At 39.2% G+C, this 24,062-nt stretch overlaps 1 protein-coding gene and 1 non-coding gene across 2 annotated transcripts in view; both read right to left on the reverse strand.

The window, feature by feature from the left end:
* Positions 1 to 24,062, reverse strand: part of JMY (junction mediating and regulatory protein, p53 cofactor) — a 64,586-nt gene that overhangs the window by 12,697 nt on the left and 27,827 nt on the right. Inside the window, exons 3-6 of the mRNA XM_068966482.1 lie at positions 10,518 to 10,668; positions 6,862 to 7,031; positions 3,669 to 3,834; positions 2,986 to 3,173 (exon numbers count right to left, since the gene is read on the reverse strand). Coding sequence (XP_068822583.1) covers positions 2,986 to 3,173; positions 3,669 to 3,834; positions 6,862 to 7,031; positions 10,518 to 10,668 — 675 coding nt within the window. The remainder of the gene's footprint in view (positions 1 to 2,985; positions 3,174 to 3,668; positions 3,835 to 6,861; positions 7,032 to 10,517; positions 10,669 to 24,062) is intronic.
* On the reverse strand, positions 16,138 to 16,209 carry TRNAC-GCA (transfer RNA cysteine (anticodon GCA)). Its single transcript has one exon. It is a non-coding gene; the product is annotated as a tRNA-Cys (tRNA).

Here is a 24,062-nt window from a genome sequence, read left to right on the forward strand (position 1 = left end):
TTATTTATTTTTATTTTAGAAAGGTGATATGTTGCATATGCCATCGTTTGCCCAGTAACTCCAGCAGGATCCAAAGCAATACCTGACAGTAAGTATCACTAACATTTTTGCAGTGAAATAAATAGTCACAGCAAATAGGATAAAGGAATGTTCAAGTATAAGAATGCTTTTTGGCTACTGGGAGAATTACGATATAAAAGAACAATGTTGTTTCTATTTATTCTTCCTGAAAAGTTTAATCACAAAGGACAGACCTCAAGTCATCATGGGACAGGCAGAGATCATCTTTGTTCTTTTAAGAGGACAGGCAGGGTGTGATTTACTTGTAGCCAAAGAACTACCCCTGGGTGTGGAATTCTATCATGGATGCCAGATTAACCAGGGAGGCTGTGACCCTGGGAATGCTGATATGCAGACAAGGAATGTAGGGTGTTGCTACATAGAGAGTCATCTTGATCTGTCATACAGTATGTATGGTTCATCTTTCTTTTCAGAACAGTGTTTCTAATTTCCTCTCTTGCCAGCCTTCTGTCACTCCTCCTTTCCCCTGCAGTCCCGTCACCTCAGCTGTGGAACTTGGGGGGAAAGGAGAGGGCAGGGGACAAGACCGTTGGAGACCCATGACTATATGGTATGATCACTCACAGCAGATCAGAGACTAAGTTTAAATGTGCAGAATCTATACGGCTAAGTTTCCCTACTTCTGATTTAGTTTAATATAAGAAGAAGAGTGAAAACTATACATTAAATTGGTACACACTTTTATCAGTTCAGTTCAGTCACTCAGTTGTGTCCGACTCTTTGAGACCCCATGGACTGCAGTAGGCTATGCTTCCCTGTCTATCACCAACTTCTGGAGCTTACTCAAAACTCATGTCCATCGAGTCGGTGATGCTATCCAATCATCTCACCCTCTGTCGTCCCCTTCTCCTCCTGCCTTCAATCTTTCCCAGCATCAGGGTCTTTCCAGATGAGTCAGTTCTTCGCATCAGGTGGCCAAAGTATTGGAGTTTCAGCTTCAGCAACAGTCCTTCCAGTGAATATTCAGGACTGATTTCCTTTAGGATGGACTGGTTGGATCTCCTTGCAATCCAAGGGACTCTCAAAGAGTCTTCTCCAACACCACAGTTCAAAAGCATCAATTCTTTGGTGCTCAGCTTTCTTTATAGTCCAACTCTCACATCCATACATGACTACTGGAAAAACCATAGCTCTGACTAGACGGACTTCTGTTGGCTTTTTAATACACTGTTTGGGTTGGTCATACCTTTTCTTCCAAGGAGCAGGCGTCTTTTAATTTCATGGCTGCAATTACCATCTGCAGTGATTTTGGAGCCCCCAAAAATAAAGGCTGACACTGTTTCCACTTTTTCCCCATCTATTTCCCATGAAGTGATGGGACCAGAAGCCATGATCTTCGTTTTCTGAATGTTGAGTTTTAAGCCAACTTTTTCACTCTCCTCTTTGACTTTCATCAACAGGCTCTTTAGTTCTTCTTTGCTTTCTGCCATAAGGGTGGGGTCATCTGCATATCTGAGTTATTGATATTTTTCCCAGCAATCTTGATTCCAGCTTGAGCTTCATCCAGCCTGGCATTTCACATGACATACTCTGCAAACAAGTTAAATAAGCAGGATGACAATATACAGCCTTGATGTACTCCTTTCTCAATTTGGAACCAGTCTGTTGTGCCATGTCCAGTTCTAACTGGTGCTTCCTGACCTGCATACAGATTTCTTAGGAGGCAGGTGAGGTGGTCTGGTATTCCCATCTCTCTCAGAATATTCCACAGTTTGTTGTGATCCACACAGTCAAAGACGTTGGCATAGTCAATAAAGCAGATGTTCTTCTGGAACTCTCTTGCTTTTATGATGATCCAACAGATGTTGGCAATTTGATCTCTGGTTCCTCTGCCTTTTCTAAATCTAGCTTAAACATCTGTAAGTTCACGGTTCACGTATTGCTGAAGCCTGGCTTGGAGAATTTTGAGCATTACTTTACTAGCATGTGAGATGAGTGCAATTGTGCAGTAGTTTGAACATTCTTTGGCATTGCCTTTCTCTGGAACTGGAATGAAAACTGACCTTTTCCAGTCCTGTGGCCACTGCTGAGCTTTCCAAATTTGCTGGCATATTGAGTGCAGCACTTTCACAGCATCATCTTTTAGGATTTGAAATAGCTCAACTGGCATTCCATCACCTCCACTAGCTTTGTTTGTAGTGATGCTTCCTACGGCCCACTTTACTTCACATCCCAGGATGTCTGGCTCTAGGTGAGTGATCACACCATCGTGATTATCTGGGTCGTGAAAATCTTTTTTGTATAGTTCTTCTGTGTACTCCTGCCACCTCTTCTTAATATCTTCTGCTTCTGTCAGGTCCATACCATTTCTGTTCATTACTGTGCCCATCTTTGCATGAAATGGTCTCTTGGTATCTCTAATTTTCTTGAGGAGATCTCTAGTCTTTCCCATTCTGTTGTTTTTCTCTATTTCTTTGCACTGATCATGGAGGAAAGGCTTTCTTATCTCTCCTTGCTATTCTTTTCTCAGCTATTTGTAAGGCCTTCTCAGACAACCATTTTGCCTTTTTGAATTTCTTTTATACATAAATAAAAATTTCCTTGAAGAGTGAGGTTACAACCAGTCAACTTAATTATAGAGCGCCCCTGACCTCCTTAAATAAAAAGGAGCCAGGATTTGCATTACATAGAGTCCTGTAGTCATGCCCAAGCAGAATCACCTTTGAGTGACTGAGGCAAATAGCACATCACCACTGGCTATTCTAACGTGTTTACGAGGGTAATTCTCTGACAACCATATATCAATATAATGGCTTGAGTATTGAGAAGACATTATTCTTATTTAGTTTTAAAAGATATGCAAGTATTAGTGACAAATCAGGTTAGAATTATTAGATATGGGTCAAGGATTAAGTCATGAATAAAAGAAAGATGTAAATTAAGGTTACAGTCAAGCAATTATACCTTTTTATTTCTGAGGTATGCTTTCTTGGCCGAAACCCGTCCACGTCTTGCCTCCAGCTGACGTGCTTTCTGCTGAAGTTTCTGAAGTTCTTCTCTCTGAAAATGCACAGACGCTGCCATCTCTTCCTTCTCCAGCATGGCCTCCATGCTTTCGTAAGTGTCATAGTATACCACTTCATCTCTCTTTTCTGTTACAAAACAGAAACAAGGGGCAATGGTTAACAGCATGGGTTACGGAGCTGGACAGAGCAACTCTTATCCACTCACTAATTCTGTAACCTCAAGCAAAGCCATTACCTCTTGACTTTCTCTGTAAAATTGTGATTATTAGGAAATACATCTCAGAGGGGGGATGTGTGTGCCAGTATCTGGCACATAGTTAAGTGTTCAATTTAAGAAGCTATGAATCTTGTCTGCCAAATTAAAAATTTGAGAGTACAGATTCTGGCTGAAGCAACAAAGCAAGTTAGAAAGTACTTTACAAAGGTAAGATCATAGCTGAACTGCTACCTCTACTAAATCACTTGCTTGACTTTGCATTAAGTTTTTTTAGCCTCAACAGAAGAAATAAAGCTAGTATCCATGTACATTTTTCCTATGCAAGCAAACAACTTCATGGGGAAATTCCATCATTCATTCAAAAGTATTTTTGTGGACTTGTGTTGTTAAGACACACATCATACCTGATATAAGTCTTTTGATGCTTTCCAGCTGTGCTGTCAACAGCAACTCTTCACACTTCAAGATTTCAAATTGCACTTCATACAACTGAAGTTGCAGATCATAATAATCAGCTTCTAACTGATCCAATCGAGCTATGGCTTCTGTACCGCCCTGTAGACTCTGCATCTGCATTGAAAATAAAAATAAGGACGTATCTAGTTGGAGAGAACAAGAAATCAAGTTATGTTTGGAAATGTATTCTAACTGATCAGACAGGGTAAATCCATGAAGCAACTGAATACCAGCAGACAATCTAGGGTCAAAGGCTCAGGTACAGATGACTTAAGAACCTACTAAATTTGTGTACAAAGCTGTGTGTACATGTATTTTTTTCCTCTGAGTACAGTGTTTCTAGCTTTCAAATTTATAAACAGAAGAGTCTGTGACCTAAAAAGAGGTGAGAATGATTATAATCAAGACTCAGTTAAAAAGGAGATAAATTAAAAAGGATAGTACTTATTCTAAAGTGTAGTTAAAATTTTAATCAAATAGGATTTTGCTTCCCTGGGTGATATTTAATATTTCAATGTTAATTTAAAAGTTATTCGAAGTTCAGCTTTGTATAATGGAATGTACCACTGTCACATTTGGAAGAAGTCTTTGTTTTTAAAATAACCTAAGGAGATGTAACGTATCAACATTTTTAAAAACACCTCCTCATAATTTATCAGGGCTTCCCTGATAGCTCAGTTGGTAAAGAATCTGTCTGCAATGTAGGAGACCCTGGTTTGATTCCTGGGTTGGGAAGATCTACTGGAGAAGGGATAGGCTACCCATTCAGTATTCTTGGGCTGGTAAAGAATCCGCCTGCAATACAGGAAACCTGGGTTCAATCCTTGGGTTTGGAAGATCCCCTGGAGAGGCTGAAGTCTACCCACTCCACTATTCTGGCCTGAATTCCATGGACTGTATTAAGTCCATGGGGTCGCAAAGAGTAGGACATGACTGAGTGACTTTCACTTTCATCATTTAAACCACAGGGTAGGACTGTATCATAAAGCAAGTGATTTGTTTGGGATGGGCTTAATAAATCACATTTGGTCTGTGTCTCATGAGTCATGTGGTTGTGTTAAATTAACTTAATAAAACTGGTGTAGTCATCATCACAGATGTATATAAAAATCACAATGCATGTATTATATCACTCAACAAGCATAAACCTGGCAAGAATGACTGACAGTTTTACCAAATCCTTTGAAGAACTCAAACATAATCTAGAACATTCAAAACAGACTATTATGGTTCTGGGATGACCCCAGGGAAAATGACCCCACCGATAAATGCAAAACCCCATGGCCCATTTCAGCCTCGCCTTTCCTCTACCACAAGAGATCAATTCCAGTAAGAAATGTTATTGCAATAGCAAAGTTATAAACCTAACTCTCTGCAGCTCTTTTAGGCACCCTCTGTTGTTAGTACTATTCATCCTGGTTAGAACAAAGCTAGTCACTGTGATAAAGAGGAGCACTCTATTTCAGAGTCAATAAAATGCTAGCATTTCAAGTTTTAAAGTTCTAGAACTTAAGAAACATCTAGAAACATAAAGGAGAAAGCTAACTAGAAGAGAAGGTTCAAGTGGAAATGCCTCAGATGAAGAGATGGAGCTAAAATCTGTAAGAGATTCTGAATAGTGTGAAAAAGTTCAGAACAAGTTCTAACTTTTCCTTTAACAATATTAACAAATAAGAAGAGGGAAAAATAAATCCATTAACAAAAGTTCTTTCTAGATCACAGCCATAATATATTATAGATTACCTCATACAGTCTTTTTTAAACAAGAGTTAGACATGCATACTGGAGAAGGTGATGGCTTCCCACTCCAGTACTCTTGCCTGGAAAATCCCATGGACGGAGGAGCCTGGTGGGCTGCAGTCCATGGGGTTGCTGAGAGTCGGATACGGCTAAGCGACTTCACTTTCACTTTTCACTTTCAAGCATTGGAGAAGGAAATGGCAACCCACTCCAGTGGCCTGATGGGCTGCCGTCTATGGGTCGCACAGAGTCGGACATGACTGAAGTGACTTAGCAGCAGCAGACATGCATGTGCACGTTCATAAAGCAATGTGTTTTACATAAAGCTATATTAATAAAAGCAGTGATGACGTTCTGTTCTTCTCTAGAGTAGTAGAATGTACATCTTTGACAGATACATATTAGAAGCCAATCCAGTCAAGCCACGGAATGGGAGCAAATACTTACAAATCATATATCTGATAAAAGACTTGTATCTGGAATATGTACAGAACTTAAGACGCTTCCTTGCTTTCCAGTAGATCCACAGGCCATGAAAAAAAGTTAAATGGGCGAATGACCTGAATCAAAATTTCTCCAAAGATGACATATAAGTGGCCAATTTAGCACACTAGACATAAATGCCATCAGAGAAATGCAAATCAAAACCCCAAGACACCACTTCACACCCACCAGGATGGCTAAAACAAAAAAGACAGTATTAGTGATAATGTAAAGAAAGACGTGGAGAAATTCTATCATTCTGTACACTGCTGGTGAGGATGGAAATGGTACAGCTGTTTGGAAAACAGTCTGGCAGTTCCTCAACAGGTTAAATTGCATTTCACACCAAGATAAAGGAAAACCTTGCCTAAAATGTTCATAACAGCTTTACTCATAAGCCTCTAAAAATAGAAAGAACCCAAAAGTTCATCAACTGATGAATGCATGAAGTGTGGGGTAACTATAAAGTGGTGTATCATTTGAAAAAGAAGTAGACTGAGCAAAGAAACATGCCGCAATACGGATGAACTGTGAAAACATTACGTGGGGTGAAAACATTACGTGGGGTGAAAAGCATTAAAAAAAAAAAAATCACGTCTTACAATTTCATTTACATAAAATGTCCAGAACAGCAAATCTAGAGAGAAAATAGTCGCCAAGGTGTGGTAAGAGTTGAAGTGGAGATAGGAAATGAGTGCCCCTTTTTCTTTTAACAATTGTTAACAACTGCTGCCTACAGTCACGCTGGGATGCTGTGAAAATGACTTGAATTCTATCGTAGTCCCCATTGTGAAAGTTATCATCACCTCATGAAGATAGTGCTGCCAGGAGGGTCAGAAAAATTTAAGTCTTGTACCAAATATAGCACATCTTAATTAAAAATAATTTTTAATATATTTTTCTCATGGTTTTTGTTACCTCTTCTTTTAGAGCATGTTTCTTCTGTTCCAAACAGATCTCTTTAGCTCTCATCATCTGCAAAGTCTCCTTAGAAACTGCATACTGAAGTTTTTCCATACGTTCAGCGGCTGCTGCCCATGACGCTTTACCAAACTTCTTCTGATCTGCTCGCATTCGATCATACACAGCTATTTATAATTTTAAAAAGGACATTGAGACATTAAGACATGAAACAACTTGATACTAAAGACTTTGGAAGTTTTAAGATTGCACTGATCACCCACTCAAAGATAAGCACATAAATCCTACCCTCATGATAAATTACCTATACTGGTTCATGACAGATTACCTATAACATGATAAAATACCTATCACCTATATAAATCAATACTATCTTAGATTTTCTCTAATGTCTCCAATAAGAATTTTAAATAATCATCCTGAGAAATAACTTTCTGAAGATGAAACTTAGTTTTCAGGTTAATTTTAAAACTTACTTAAAAATATTCTTTTCACATTTTTCAGTATTATTAAATTTTAAAGTTTCTATAAAACTTCATTCTGTGAAGGTTCATACTTTTTCTGAGGTATGTTACTTGAAATCAGAACCATAACTATTAAAGGTTATTTAAAAATTATTTAAATTCATGTACTTTTTGAGTTCTCCAAATGTGTTTTAATGATATGATATAGGGTGAAATAAGTGTCTAGAGATTATCGTGAAGCTTATGCCACTAAGGTTACTGATGGAGTACAGTTAAGCCCCAAGGAAGACACCCAACTTCTGGCCACCACACAAAAAAGGAAAAACTTCCAGTTTGCCACAACAGAGGCCTCAGCCAGGAAACATTTCTTGACACTCAAACAGATAATATCTTCCAGTTAAATAAGTTTTAACTGATATCAGTTAACTGTTTAACTGGTAACAGTGTGGTGCTGGCTCATCTTGGGTCCTTATACAATGATCCCAACCATTCTATGTCCCTTCTGCTTAACAGGTCAGAAACATGTTTTAACTAACATAAAAGAGGCAGGCAATCTGATTATGAAGTATCTAATAGAGTCTTTAGGTCAATATACATTCTCTAGTAGTTTCTTATGCTCAGAGGTTAATCGATTAATACTTTTGTATTGCAACTACATCATAACTTTCTTTGCAAAAAGTACCTCAATAACATCTGCCTCAGAATTTCATGAAATTAAAAAAATTTTTTTACAATAATACTGCTGCTGCTGCTAAGTCACTTCAGTCATGTCCGACTCTGTGCGACCCCACAGACAGCAGCCCACCAGGCTCCCCCCATCCCTGGGATTCTCCAGGCAAGAACACTGGAGTGGGTTGCCATTTTCTTCTCCAATGCTTGAAAGTGAAAAGTGAAAGTGAAGTTGCTCAGTCGTGTCCGACCCTCAGCAACCCCATGGACTGCAGCCTACCAAGCTCCTCCGTCTACGGGATTTTCCAGGCAAGATACTAGAACATACTTAAAAATTAAAATTGTACAGAGAAGCTGATAGTGGAAAGAACAATTTCTCGGGCTCAACTCCCTCCCTCTACCCTTAGTCCCAATGACCAAACGCAACCAACTTGGAACCTGCTCCTGGTAATCACCTGCATTCAAGAACATTACTATTTCTTGACTTAAGTCTTAAAAATCTATTGAGTTTTTATGACAAATGAGCAATCTACTTACTCAGAATCATCTCAATATAGTTCTTTTGGTTTCTCTGTTTTTCTGTGGCCTTTAACTGCTAACATATTTGAACATTAATCTGATCCTTAATTTTAGGGTTTAACAAATAACATCTACTTATGTTGCCTACATATCAAATGATTCTGCCATTTTAAATCTCTGCCTATCTCTTTTAAAAAAAATGTATGACAATATTTATGCAACCATAGTATCAATATAGCAGTGCACTGTAGGGGCAAAAACAACAGCAGGGGGTTAGGAGACAGCTTGGAGTTAAATTTTCACTTGTACCCATCAACATGTAACTTAAGGCAAAAACTTAACCGTTGTTAGGCTAAATTCCCTTGAATGAAAAACATAAGGAAATACCGTGCCTCCTTGGAAGACTTGTGGAAATTAAATGAGAGGATAATATGTACTCAAGTGTTTCTCTCACTTTACATAGCAATATTAACCAAATACGTGGTCTGTTTTGTTTCTTCTCTCCCTCATGCACACAACCACAATCACTCATATTAACACAATGCTATGTTAATTTCAAAGCACTTTTTCCATGTATTCTATTTATCTGCCTATCAATCCTATAGAATAGGCATGGTGGCATTATCAACACCTTCAACACAGATATATGAAACTGAAGAGTTTTGGTGACTTAAAATCAAGGAGAGTTAAACTAGTTGCTTAAATACCTAGTCTGCCACTCCCCTGATTTTTACCGGAATCTGTAATCACAACTTAATAAAGCCAAACAAATAAAAGCAAAAATAGTCTGGAGCCTTTTCTCTCGCTTTCCACTTACAGACTATGTGTATAGAGCACTTTCTGTCCTAATTCAGTCTCATGCTGTTACCTACTAAAAGAGCGAGTCAATACTTTGTCTACCAACATCTCTTGACAGAATGTATTCTTTCACCTAATTGCTGCTCACTTCACTGGAAATTATTTTCCAATAGCTCAGGAATATAAAGGTAATGCAGAAAATTATGAATATAGAATGCTCTATGTGAATATGAATAGCTCAAGCTGCTTCTCAGAGAGTGGTGCAAAGAGTTCTGTGGCCTCCTATGGAAAGGAGTTGGAAGCAATGGACCTAGACAGACACCCCTTGTCACATGTCTCTTCATTTGGCTTGACTTCTGTCTTTTTAAAAGAAGTTTCCTCGTTTATTTTTGGCTGTGGTGGATCTTGGCTGCTGTGCAGACTTTTCTCCAGCTGCACGAGCAGGCGCTGCTCTCTCGCTGCGGCACGCTGGAGGTGCACTCACTGAGGTGGCTTCTCTTACTGTGGAGCACAGGCTCTTGGGCGTGCGAGCCTTCAGTGGTTGCAGCTCCCGGGCTCTAAAGCTCAGGCTGGACAGTCGTGGCACACGGGGCTAGCTGCTCTGCAGTGTGCAGGATCTTCAAAGATCAGGGATAGAACCCGTGTCCCCTGCATTGGCAGGTGGATTCTTTACCACTGAGTCATAGAGAAACCCTTGATTTCTATCTTTTATAAATTGTAATGGGAACTATGTTTTCCTGAGTTCTGTGAGTCACTGTAGTGAATTTTTCTAACTTAAAAGGGCTATAGCAGAACCACTAAGTTTGTAGCCTGCTGTTTAGAAGTACAGATGGCCTGTGGACACCCCAAATTTGCAAGTAGTGTCTGAAGGGAAGGCAGTCTTCTTGGGAATTCTGCCTTTAAGCTGTGAACTCTGTAACTGCAAACATTTATTGTCACAATTGAAATCTGCTATACGAATACCCATTATTTTTAATTATTTTAAAGGTGAGTATATGTTAACACATAATGCTTAGAAAAAGACTGAAAGGATATACCTTAACTTGTTAATAGTGGTCTTCTTTAACTGCTAGAATTGAATGGTCTTTATATTCTTTTCTATAACTATTGTGAACACAAAATATTTAAACCACTCATTAAGGAAAAAAACCTCCACTCACTTTTAAAAATACCTAACAAGGATAACTTTACTGGGAAACTCACCTTTTTGAGCTTTAGCTGTTATTTCAAAGTATTTGACGGTAAGATCTTGAATGGACAGCACGGCCATGTGGGCTTTCCGCTGCCAGTCAGCATCCTCTTTCTGTAGACTTTCAATTCTTCGGGGGCCCAGGTAGTCATTTTCCATAGAAATCTTTAGAGAGAAAAAAGAAAAACTGAAAAAATCATTTCTTTCTCTTATTCATTCCTTAAACATCTACTGAACGTTTGTGTGTCAGGCACTCTTGGTACTAAAAGAATATTTACTTTTCTCTGCTCTTGAGGAAATGCTATCAATTTACAAAACAATTAAATTAACAATAATGTTGAAGACAGTTAATACAGAAACCTGTTTCCCTTTTCTCCTCTACTGGATTCTTCATCCTTCTCTCTTCTATATATATATATATATATATAAATGAAGAACATAGAACAAAATGTTTGACTAATTATTTTGGGGTGCTGAAAAATTATTTCCTCTTTTATGATAATTATATTTTTAGGTTAAGAATTATTTGGGCCAATTAAGTGCTTATTTAATCATCAACATAAATAAGGTTGACAGTATATAAACAATAAGCCTATCTGCCTCCTGAAGGCCTCTGGAATAAATAAGTAACAGAGAAAAACTGGCTACATATTATTTATAAGAGCCACAGCTAAAATGAAAGCACAAAGGAAAAGTTGAAAATCAGATAATGGGCAGAGATATGCCAGGTGAATGTCACAGAAGTAACAATATCAATATCAAAGTACAGAAAAGCACTACACAGGTATGGTAACATGGATTAAAGGTACAGTTCAGGAAGCATAGCCACAGACCCTCTGTATACTCTGTACTGTTTTACCACATACCGAGAAAGAGATTGAAAATTGGGCAGTTAAGTTAGTAACACCAATATTAGGACGATCGGGAAAACCTTTATAGTGAAAAATGTTAGCCCATCCCTGGCACACTTTAAAAAAAAAAACTGATCAAGCAAATTTCTAAAGTAGAAATAATGAGGGTCATACTCTTTAAACAGTACAACTAAAGGAACAGAAATCAAAAGAACAGTCTATAAGATTTGGTTTAGTCTCGAAGCAACAATATACTGCTCCTTAAAGAAACAGTCTTCCAAATAGAGGGAAAAAAATGATTCCAGGGCTACCGAGAAAAAATACGTACATGAAATTGCCAAGAATTTCATTTTACCTATGTTAAGTTTAACTTTGCAGGTCATGTTCAGAGATATAAGCTTGGGTACCCTTGACACCTGGGCGTGCTAGGTGGCGCCAGTGGTAAAATACCCACCTGCCAACACAGGGGGCATAAGAATTGTGGGTTTGATCCTTGGGTTGGGAAGATCCCCTGGAGGAGGGCATGGCAACCCAGTCCAGTATTCTCACCTGGAGAATCCCATGGACAGAAGAGCCTGAAGGGCTACAGTCCCTGGGGTCACAAAGAGTCGGACACAACTGAAGCAACTTAGCATACACACACCCTTGACACAGTAGAAGACACTTAAAGCAGTAAGAGTGAATCAGTTCATGTAAGGAATCACAATCACGTAAGTAGGAAGAGTCAATGGAGGAGAAATCAACTCTATCAGGCACTGCTTAGGGGTCAAGTAGATACACCACCAGTATTCATGGACCTAACAGCATGAACTTGGCAACAACAGCTCTGGAGTACAGGCAAACTCCTTCTGCCTATTAATTCCCACCATATCTTCAGATCTCAGTTCAATTACTGCTTCATGGATGTCTTCCCTGACTCAATGTTATAGCTGGTATAAGCTCTTCGGTGTAACAAATTTTCCTTTTTACCTCTTCAGTTCAGTTCAGTTGCTCAGTCGTGTCCGACTCTTTGGCACCCCATGAATCACAGCACACCAGGCCTCCCTGTCCATCACCAACTCCTGGAGTTCACTCAGACTCACGTCCATCGAGTCAGTGATGCCATCCAGCCATCTCATTCTCTGTCGTCCCTTCTCCTCCTGCCCCCAATCCCTCTCAGCATCAGGGTCTTTTCCAATAAATCAACTCTTCGCATGAGCTGGCCCAACTATTGGAGTGTTGCTTCAGCATCAGTCCTTCCAATGAACACCCAGGACTGATCTCCTTTAGAATGGACTGGTTGGATTTCCTTGCAGTCCAAGGGACTCTCAAGAGTATTCTCCAACACCACAGTTCAAAAGCATCAATTCTTCGGTGCTCAGCTTTCTGCACAGTCCAACTCTCACGTCCATACATGACCACTGGAAAAACCATTGCTTCAACTAGACGGACCTTTGTTGGCAAAGTAGTATCTCTGCTTTTCAATATGCTCTCTAGGTTGGTCATAACTTTCCTTCCAAGGAGTAAGCGTCTTTTAATTTCATGGCTGCAATCACCATCTGCAGTGATTTTGGAGCCCCTCAAAAATAAAGTCTGACACTGTTTTACTGTTTCCCCATTTATTTCCCATGAAGTGATGGGACCAGATGCCATGATCTTCGTTTTCTGAATGTTGAGCTTTAAGCCAACTTTTTCACTCTCCTCTTTCACTTTCATCAAGACGCTTTTTAGTTCCTTTTCACTTTCTGCCATAAGGGTGGGGTCATCTACATATCTGAGGTTATTGATATTTCTCCCAGCAATCTTGATTCCAGCTTGTGCTTCATCCAGCCCAGCATTTCTCATGATGTACTCTGAATATAAGTTAAATAAGCAGGGTGACAATATACAGCCTTGACGTACTCCTTTTCCTATTTGGAACCAGTCTGTTGTTCCATGTCCAGTTCTAACTGGTGCTTCCTGACCTGCATATAGGTTTCTCAAGAGGCAAGTCAGGTGGTCTGGTATTCCCATCTCTTTTAGAATTTTCCACAGTTTCTTGTGATGCACACAGTCAAAGGCTTTGGTGTAGTCAATAAAGCAGAAATACATCTTTTTCTGGAACTCTCTTGCTTTTTTGATGATCTAGCAGATGTTGGCAATTTGATCTCTGGTTCCTCTGCCTTTTCTAAAACCAGCTTGAACATCTGGAAGTTCATGGTTCACATATTGCTGAAGCCTGGCTTGGAGAATTTTGAGCATTACTTTACTAGCGTGAGAGATGAGTGCAATTGTGTGGTAGTTTGAGCATTCTTTGGCATTGCCTTTCTTTGGGACTGGAATGAAAACTGACCTTTTCCGGTCCTGTGGCCACTGCTGAGTTTTCCAAATTTGCTGGCATCTTGAGTGCTATACTTTCACAGCATCATCTTTCAGGATTTGAAATAGCTCCACTGGAATTCCATCACCTCCACTAGCTTTGTTCGTAGTGATGCTTTCTAAGGCCCACTTGACTTCACATTCCAGGATGTCTGGCTCTAGGTGAGTGGTCACACCATCGTGATTATCTGGGTCATGAAGCTCTTTTTTGTACAGTTCTTCTGTGTATTCTTGCCACCTCTTCTTAATATCTTCTGCTTCTGTTAGGTCCACAGCATTTCTGTCCTTTATCAAGCTCATCTTTGCATGAAATGTTCCCTTGGTATCTCTAATTTTCTTGAAGAGACCTCTAGTCTTTCCCATTCTGTTGTTTTCGTTTATTTCTTTGCACTGATCGCTGAGGAAGGCTTTCTTATCTCTCCTTGCTCTTCTTTGGAACTCTGCATTCAGATGCTTATACCTTTCCTTTTCTCCTTTGCTTTCACTTCTCTTCTTTTCACAGCTATTTGTAAGGCCTCTCAGACAGCCGTTTTGCTTTTTTGCATTTCTTTTCCATGGGGATGGTTTTGATCCCTGTTTCCTGTACAATGTCACGAACCTCCATCCATAGTTCATCAGGCACTCTATCAGATCTAGTCCCTTAAATCTATTTCTCACGTCCACTGTATAATCATAAGGTCATATAAGTCTGAATTTGGCAATAAGGAGTTCATGATCTGAGCCACAGTCAGCTCCCGGTCTTGTTTTTGTTGACTGTATAGAGCTTCTCCATCTTTGGCTGCAAGAATATAATCAATCTGATTTCGGTGTTGACCATCTGGTGATGTCCATGTGTAGTCTTCTCTTGTGTTGTTGGAAGAGGGTGTTTGCTATGACCAGTGCGTTCTCTCGGCAAAACTCTATTAGCCTTTTCCCTGCTTCATTCCATACTCCAAGGCCAAATTTTCCTGTTACTCCAGGTATCTCTTGACTTCCTACTTTCGCATTCCAGTCCCCTATAAGGAAAAGGACATCTTTTTGGGTGTTAATTCTAAACGGTTTTGTAGATCTTCATAGAACCATTCAACTTCAGCTTCTTCAGCATTACTGGTTGGGGCATAGGCTTCAATTACCGTGATATTGAATGGTTTGCCTTGGAAACGAACAGAGATCATTCTGTCGTTTTTGAGATTGCATCCAAGTGCTGCATTTCAGACTCTTTTGTTGACCATGATGGCTACTCCATTTCTTCTAAGGGATTCTTGCCCACAGTTGTAGATTTAATGGTCATCTGAGTTAAATTCACCCATTCCAGTCCATTTTAGTTCGCTGATTCCTAGAATGTCGACGTTCACTCTTGCCATCTCCTGTTTGACCACTTCCAATTTGCCTTGATTCACGGACCTGACACATTCCAGGTTCCTATGCAATATTGCTCTTCACAGCATCAGACCTTGCTTCTATCACCAGTCACATCCACAGCTGGGTATTGTTTTTGCTTTGGCTTCATCCCTTCATTCTTTCTGGAGTTATTTTTCTACTGATCTCCAGCAGCATATTGGGCTCCTACCGACCTGGAGAGTTCCTCTTTCAGTATCCTATCATTTTGCCTTTTCATGCTGTTCATGGGGTTCTCAAGGCAAGAATACTGAAGTGGTTTGCCATTCCCTTCTCCAGTGGACCACATTCTGTCAGACCTCTCCACCATGACCCTCCCATCTTAGGCGGTCCCACACAGCATGGCTTAGTTTCATTGAGTTAGACAAGGCTGTGGTCCCTGTGATCAGATTGGCTCTTACCTCTTATCACACTCATATGTTAGTTTATATCACCTGCTTCCCACTCTGAATGTTCTGTGAGGGAAAGGCGGCACAGTATCTCTGCTTGCTTGCTCTTCACTAGTACGCTGCCTGGCATGAACTAGGTAATCTAAAATATTTCCTGAAAGAGTGAATAAAAATCCACTTCCATACATGTTTTTAAGGAGGACAGAAATATAGAAACATGTGTAAATACTCTCTTTTCAGAAATCTGTGTAAGTGAATAGGAGAAGGGTAGGCACTATACTTTAATGGAAGGCCATGGAGCAGGTTAGAGGGAGAACCTATGTTTTCTCCTGTGAATAAAGAATCCAGTTATGAAAAGATTCTGAGAAAGAACAGATATATGTATCGTGTACAACTGAATCACTTTGCTGTACACCTGAGAGTAACACAACTCTGTAAAGCAACTATACTCTAATATAAATAAAAAGTAGAAAAGAAAGAACCCAGTTAAACGTAAACTGGTAGAGAAGAGGGGAGGAAGAGGACAAAACAGCTGTTTTTAGATGAAAAGAAAGTGGAGTCGCTCAGTTGTGTCCAACTCTTTGCAACCCCACAAACTGTGGCCCACCAGGCTCCTCTCTCCATGGGATTTTCCAGGGAAGAACACTGGAGTGGGCTGCCATTTCCTTCTCCAGGGGATCTTCCCAAGCCAGGGATCGAACCTGGGTCTCCTGCATTGCAGACAGGTGCTTTACCATCTGAGCCACCAGGGAACCCCCTAAAAAGAGCCACTCTGACCCCAACGTGACATGAACACACAACCTTCTGATTGTTTTTAGATGGTAGGATGACAAACCATTTAGAAAAATTACTAAGCAAGAATTTAAATTTCTTAAGCAAAAATTAAAAACAAGAATAACTAGGGTTAGTGAGGTTACAGTGAGACAAGACACACATAATATACTGCTGGTGGAACTATAAATTGACTAAAACCTTTTCTGAAAAGTAATTTATGATACCATAATCTTTGAACACATTTAGCTGTTTAGATCAGGACAAACAAACTTTACTGAAGTCCATAAATTGCAGAGGGATTTAAAGGAGGGGTATGATTTTGACAGTTACCTGGGGAGGATATGGGAAAAGAGAATCACCCAAAATGTGTGCTGTAGATAAGAATTAACCTCAGCAAAGCCTTGAGGCAAGTTAAGTTCAGTGTATGGTAAAGGACAGAGAGCAGTCCAGCCTACCTGGAGTTCAGGTAAAACAGATGAAGGTAGAGGAAGATAAGACGAGACAAATAGGCTATGATCACCATGAGGAGGCTGTGGAGCTTGTACTGCACATGACAAGCAACTGGAAACCACTGTGGCATTCTCAGCAGTACGTGGCATATTTAGACTTGTTTGCATTTAAGATTCTAGAAAACTTGTCTTCTGTAATAAAACCATTACCGTTTTGTGCTTTCATTTGTTGCAATTTAAAACAAGTTAAAAAGCAAAAGATTCACAAATATGAAAAAAAGATTTAATAAATTGATCACTGCAGCATAACTTAAATTCCTATTCAGCATGTTATGACAGAAGTCCCTTTCAATGACATGACTAAACTCCATCTGTTTATTATACCTAAGACTATAATTTAGGTTAGCTACAGTTTTTCCCTGACTTTGAAAGTCAAAATGTATTTAGATTCTATCACCTCCAAGTTCAACCCTTTGCCTTGTGATGCTAGGAATCGAGCTCTGAAAACTACATTTAGCCTTTGCCAGGAGGAAGGGCTGGAGGAGATTTCAGAGTTGAAGGAAAGAGACACCTTGCATCTTCCTATCTGTGTCACTTGACTTTCCTGTTCGCTGTTTCTGTGATCATCATTCCAGTCTCGCTTTTTAATCTCAGCATCTAGTACCTTCTTCAAGAAGTTAAAAGAAACGAGTCTGCAGTTTTTTAAGCTCTGCAGAACTGGCCTCATTGTGTGTGCCCAAGACAAAGCAGCACGTTAGTGCTTTATCCCCAGGGATCTGGTTCTCTCAAACAGCAGTGTCTTCTTCCTCAAAGGTCAGCTTCATAGGGCCTATCCTTCACCTTTTCCCTTTGTAACCCCCAATCCTAAGAGTGGGGCCGTTTCTGCAATTAACTCTGGTACCTGAGAGCTGCCTTATGGTTCTCTGTAGAACCATACATATGGTTCTCTGTTGAAATAACTGGTTTGATCTTCCAGTTAGATCCCAACAAACCCAACTACAGAACAGAAAATGTAATAAACAGAATGAGCAGTGCTCATAATTCAAAAATCTTAACTCAGATCATGAAGATAGAAACTTTCACTTGCATAGTTAAACACTGTACAGAAATGAGAATTAAAAAAATATAAAAAATCTGGTATTTGGAGATAACTTGTACTTTGTTGCTGGATTATCTTTACCTTCATCGCACATATATACCCAAATACACAGAAGAACATGCTATGCTTTTTAAATGCTGTGTTTTCAACTGACTCCTAAAACTCAGTAGCTAATGCTACAGCCTACTGTTTAAAAATGTGATTATAGTTTATTGTACCAAAGACGTTAAGCTAGGATACTGAGTTCTTTTCCTAACTTGGAGAATCTGAAGATGTACAGCACTGGTCAGCTGGGTCATGTGCTAAAAACAGTGACTCCTCTGTTGTCAATTTCAGTGCCAGAAAGAAAACAGTGTCTGTTTTTAACATGGAAAAAAGTATGTGTCCGTTTAGGTAGCTAGGATAGTGAGACTAGTTTATAAACACAGATTTCTTAGCAAGGAATTACTTATTATAAAGTACAGCACTAGCTTGGATACTGGGTTTTATATGAGACGATTAAGTGTTACTTCTATTGTTGAGACAGTAATTTTTAAAAAAGCACTCTGATTCTTGGGTAAAACAAATGCAAAGATAAATTTGTGAATATACTGATGTAGCGGTGATCTTAATGCGAATTTTCCAGGTCCAGGAGTTATATGACTCTTGACTAACAGGATGACATAATTAGATTCGGCATCATGTATTTCATGCATTTTTACATTCACAGTAAATGTTAAATGTAATATCCTCAGGAAAGAGTATGAAATGATGCATTTTTGAAGGAAAAAGGTATCTAAAGACAAGGAAATCAATAAAGAGTTTGGGTGAGAGATAAGTATCTTAATGTACAGTGTTAAGCACTATATGTAGAGTGCATGCATATAATGCAGAGTGGGGATTCCCAGGTGGCTCAGTGGTAAGGAACCCTCCTGACAAGCAGGAGATGTGGGTTCGATCCCTGGGTTGGGAAGATACCCTGGAGAAGAAATGGCAACCTACTCCAGTATTCTTGCCTGAGAATCCCATGGACAGATTCTGGTGGGCTCCAAAGGGGTTCCATGGGGTCACAGAGTTGGACACAACTTACCAACTAAACAACAAAAACAACAAGCAATATATATTTCACAATGTACACAGTAGAGTATACAGTCGTCCAATGATGTAAAAATTGCACACTGCACAAAACCAGGAGGTTGGCCAAGCCATCTGTACTGCTGCACATGCCCACTTGTCTGCTGGAATAGTGCAGAGATGGGTGTCTTTTTCTATTTCACACAAAGACACCTACAGATTTCCCTGGGGGAGGGGAAGGGTGGAGGAAGAGGAGTATATTCAAATTACAACCAGAAAATAGTCAAACTGCAAAATGATATGACTGGATGCAAAGGGGAGGGAAAAGCTGAGGGTGCCTTCGAGTACTTACGTACTTTTAGCAAGTTATTAAAAATAAGTGGACAATGTGTTTGAAATGCTTATGGTTAATCCAGGAAGACTATCAGCAGGTGAACTCACTGTGACTCATCAAGACACTGGGTTTAAAAATCTAGAGAGGATCATCTAATTTATTTACTTTTACTTGGTTATTTAAGCTTCTCTCTTTTTGTTTTGGAGGGGGGCATGCTGTATGGCTGTGTGATCTTAGCTCCCCAGCCAGGGATCAAACCCTGGCCCCCAGCAGTGAAAAGCGCTAGTCGCTGGACCACCAGGGAACGCCTCAAGAATCACCTAGTCTAATTTTCGTTTTATGGATAAGAAAACTGAGGCCCAAAGTGAATGTATCTTAGAATTTAGTGTGCTCCATACCTTAGCCGTTGCAGATTTTATTGGACATGTGGTTCTCGACTTTACAGTGTGTCATACTTACCAGGAAGACCTGCTAAAACAAAGATGGCTGAGCTTTTCCCTAGAGTTTCAGTTAAGGGTATCTGAGGTAAGGCCCAAGAATCTGTATTTCTAACAAGGTTCGAAGTGATACTGATACTCCCTGTCTGGGGGTCACATTTTTCACATGTTAAAGAACCAGTACATTAAAGTCTGGGAGCGTCTGAAAGGGATGAGGCTAAAGAATAAAGGTCAAACTCCATAGGATGATACAGCTTTCTAGGTCTTGACCATACCTTCTCCCCTACAAATCCTTAGACCTGAGGCATACCAAACAATTCATACCCTGTGGAAAAACTAATAGAACAGGCTTTGCAGTCAAATGTGTTTCAGTCCCAGCCATGCCACTTATTGGCCTCCACACATGGTGCTGGGTTGGTGATTCAATAAGGTTTGAATAATTTACTGTGTCTAAAAACCCAAGTACTATGCCTGTTTATTATACCATTCCTATTCTTATATATATGGAATATTCTCAATTCCAATCTCTAATACAAACATATGTACTCACTTCCTACTGAATTCTTATTCTTCAATAGTGAAGCTCACTAATCCCTCTTTTACCATATGTCTTCAGGCTATGTTGATCACCTCATTTTGTGTCTCTATATAAACTTGTATATTTTGCTCATTTCTCTTTTAAAAAATCACCTGAGTTATAATTTATATACAACAAAATGTACCCATGTTTTAAACATAAATTTTGACAAAGTTTTATACCCATGTTAACAGCCACCATAATCAAGATTTAAAACACATCAATCTCTCCAAAGGATTCTGTTACATCTGCTTCCTCTCAGAGAATCTCCCCAGCCTCACCACAGGCAACAACTCTTCAGAACAATTTTCTAGAATTCCATGTAAATGGAGGCATAGTTTATACTCTATGTCTGGCATCTTTCGCTCAGCACAACTTTTTGTAAGCTGTTTAATTGGGATTTAATTAATTTACATATAATCAAGTGTATCAATCTGTCTAAAGTATGTGACTTGATGAGTTTTGATTGCCATAAACCCAAGAAACAACCACTACTATCATGACATAAAACATTTCTGTCACCTCCAAAATATTCCGATACCACTTTGCCATCCACCCCTTCACACAGTGTATATTCTCTTGTATCTGGCTTCTTCAACTTAGCATGACTTTGAGGTGTGTCTATGTTGCTGTGTCTTGTGTTGTTGCTTAGTTGTTAAGTCATGTCTGACTCTGCAAACCCATGAACTGTAACCCGCCAGGCTCCTCTGTCCATGGAATTTTCCAGGTAAGAATACTGGAGTGGGTTGCCATTTCCTTCTCCAGGTGACCTTCCAGACCCAGGGATTTAACCTGCATTGACAGGTGGGATTGTTTACCACTGAGCCACCAGGGAAGACCACCTTTTGCATTGTCGAATATTATTCTATCACATGGAAATACCGCATTTTATTTACTCATCCACCTATTGATGGTTATTTGAGCTGTTCCAGTTTGGGGCTACCAGGAATCCAGTTGGCACAAACACTGGCAAGTTTTTCCTTTTGTGAACAGATGTTTTCATTTCTCTTGTATAGGTAACTAGGAGACAAACAGCTGAGTTGTAAGATATGTACAGTTGACTCTTGAACAACATAGGTTTGAACTGCATGAGTCCATTTCTATGCAGATTTTTTACCCAACAAATACTACAGTGCTCTAAAATCTGCTGTTGTTGAATCCACAGATGGGGAACCATGAATCTGGAAAGCTTTTTTGCCATTAAACATCTGAGAATTCTGGTATAAATGGCAGGTACTGGAACCACACCCAAGGGTTGTTCAAAGATCAACTGTATACGTTTAATTTTTGAAGAAATTGTCAAGCTGTTTTCCCAAGTGGCTGTACCACTTTAAAATCCTATTAGCAGTGTATGAATATTCCAGTTACTCTACATCCTCACTACCATTTGGGAGGGCCAAAATATTTCCATTTCACTCACTTGAATAATCAGTGTGTAACAGTGTCACACTCTGGTATCGATCTGTATCTCTTAGGTGAGTGTGTACAGTGTCACATTCTGGCATCAATCTGTTATTTCCTAGGTGAGTGTGTACAGTGCTGCACTCTGGTATCAATATCTGTTTCCTAGCTGAGTGTGTACAGTGTCACACTCTGGCATCAATCTGTTATTTCCTAGGTGAGTGTGTACAGTGCTGCACTCTGGTATCGATCTCTATTTCCTAGCTGAGTGTGTACAGTGTCACATTCTGGTATTGATCTCTATTTCCTAGCTGAGTGTGTACAGTGTTGCACTCTGGTATTGATCTGTATTTCCTAGGTGAGTATGTGGGACATCTCTGCATGTGATTATTGGCCATATCTTTGTGTCCTTTTAAATATTTAGCTCATACTGAAAATTTGGGGGTTTTATCTTACTGAGTTGCACAGTTCCTTTCTCAGATATATTGATATTACAAGTTATTTTGTCTCAAGTGTATGGCCTGCCTTCTCATTTCCTTAATCTTTCAAATAGCAAAATATTTAATTTTAGTGAAGTCCAATTTATCATTCTTTTTATTAGTTTTTGGCCCAAGTTTTCTGCATTGTATCTAAAAAAACATTTGCCTTTCCTTCCCAAAGACTGTAAAACCTTTTGCAGTTTGCTTATAAAAGTTTTATACTATAAGTTTTATGTTCTGGTCTAAGATGTACTCAAATTAATTTTTGTGTATGGTGTAACATAAGGAAGACTAGCGTTCATTTTTTCTATATAGATATCCACTTCTGGCAGCACTTGTTGATAAGACTATTCTTTCCCCCTACTGAACTGCCTTGGTACCTTTGTGAAAAACTAATTGAATATGTAGCCACAGGTCTATTTTAAATTCCATCCTACTGGAATTTTAATTTGCATCTACAGATCCACTGAGAGCTGACATGTGAACATTATTGACTATTTTAATAGATTTTCTTCCAATCTATTACCATGGTCTATCTCCCATTTATTTACGTATGCTTTAATTTCTCTCAGCAAAATTTTATAATTTTTCAGTATACAGTCCTTTAATAGATTTTATAAAATTTATCTTTAAACATTTCAAGCATTTTTTAAAATGTCTATTTCAGTTTCATTTCTGGAAGACAGAAAATACAACTGTATTTCTAAGTACTGACCTTGTAACTAAACTTACAGATTATTTCCAGTAGCTTTTTTAGATTCTTATTTTTCACATGTGTGATCACATAATCTATGAATTACAAAAAGCTTTACTTTTTCCCCTAATGCCAGAGAAATAGTGAATAAAAGTTGTGAGAGCAGACAGTTTTGTTTAGTTACCAATCTTAGTGGAGGAAGAATTCAATCATTCATCATCACATATGATGTTAAATGAGCTCTACATAATACCCTTTATCAGGTCAAGGATGGGCTTCCCTGGTGGCTCAGACAGTAAACAATCTGCCTGCAATGCAAGAGACCCAAACTTGATGCCCTGGTCAGGAAGATCCATCCCCTGGAGGAGGGAATGGCTACCCACTGCAGTACTCTTGCCTGGGGAATCCCATGGACAGAGGAGCCTGGCGGGCTGCAGTCCCTGGGGCTGCAGAGTCTGACACGCCTGGGCGACTAACACTTTCACTCTTCTCAGGTCAAGGAAGTTCCCTTCTCTGCCTGCTTTGCTGACATTTTACCATGGATGGGCAATGAACTTTATCAAATGCATTTATGCACCCAGAGACACTGATTTTTTTTCCTTTACTGATAATATTGTGAGTTACATTGATTACTTTTTGTAATGTTAAACCAATCTTGTCTTTCTGAGATAAACCCTGGTCATGGTATATTACTGAATCCTATTTTTCAATATTACATTAAGGATTATTACATCTACATTCATAAGGGATATTCATTTGTAGTTTTCTTTTTCTCTGTAATGTCATTTGATCTGGATAATGCTTACCTCAGGGTTTTAAATTATGAATTCAACTTTGTTAATATCGAGCCACCAAATTTTCTCTATTTTCCTTTGAACCTATTTTGACAATTTGTATTTCTATAAGAAACGTGTCCATTATTGTGTCTAAGTAGTTGAATTTTTGGCACAAATTTGTTCCTGTTCTCTTTCTAGCTCATCATTATACATCATTAGAGGACCAATGAAGTAAAATAACCATTTTTACCTCTGAAAATATTATCAGTTTAAAAAATATTGTCTGTTAAAAAAATTGTCTGTTCCTCCTCACATATATTCTGCTTCCCAGGAGAAAAAAATGCAGTAGTAAGTGATGCTAGTGGACAACAGAGTCTGACATGGCGGTTCAATCAATTTGCTAATGTTAATACTCAATATAAATTATGCTGCTGCTAAGTCACTTCAGTCGTGTCCGACTCTGTCCGACCCCATAGATGGCAGCCCACCAGGCTCCTCTGTCCCTGGGATTCTCCAGGGAAGAACACTGGAG

The sequence above is a fragment of the Capricornis sumatraensis genome, chromosome 2 (genome assembly GCF_032405125.1).
Source record: "Capricornis sumatraensis isolate serow.1 chromosome 2, serow.2, whole genome shotgun sequence".
Lineage (NCBI taxonomy): Eukaryota > Metazoa > Chordata > Mammalia > Artiodactyla > Bovidae > Capricornis > Capricornis sumatraensis.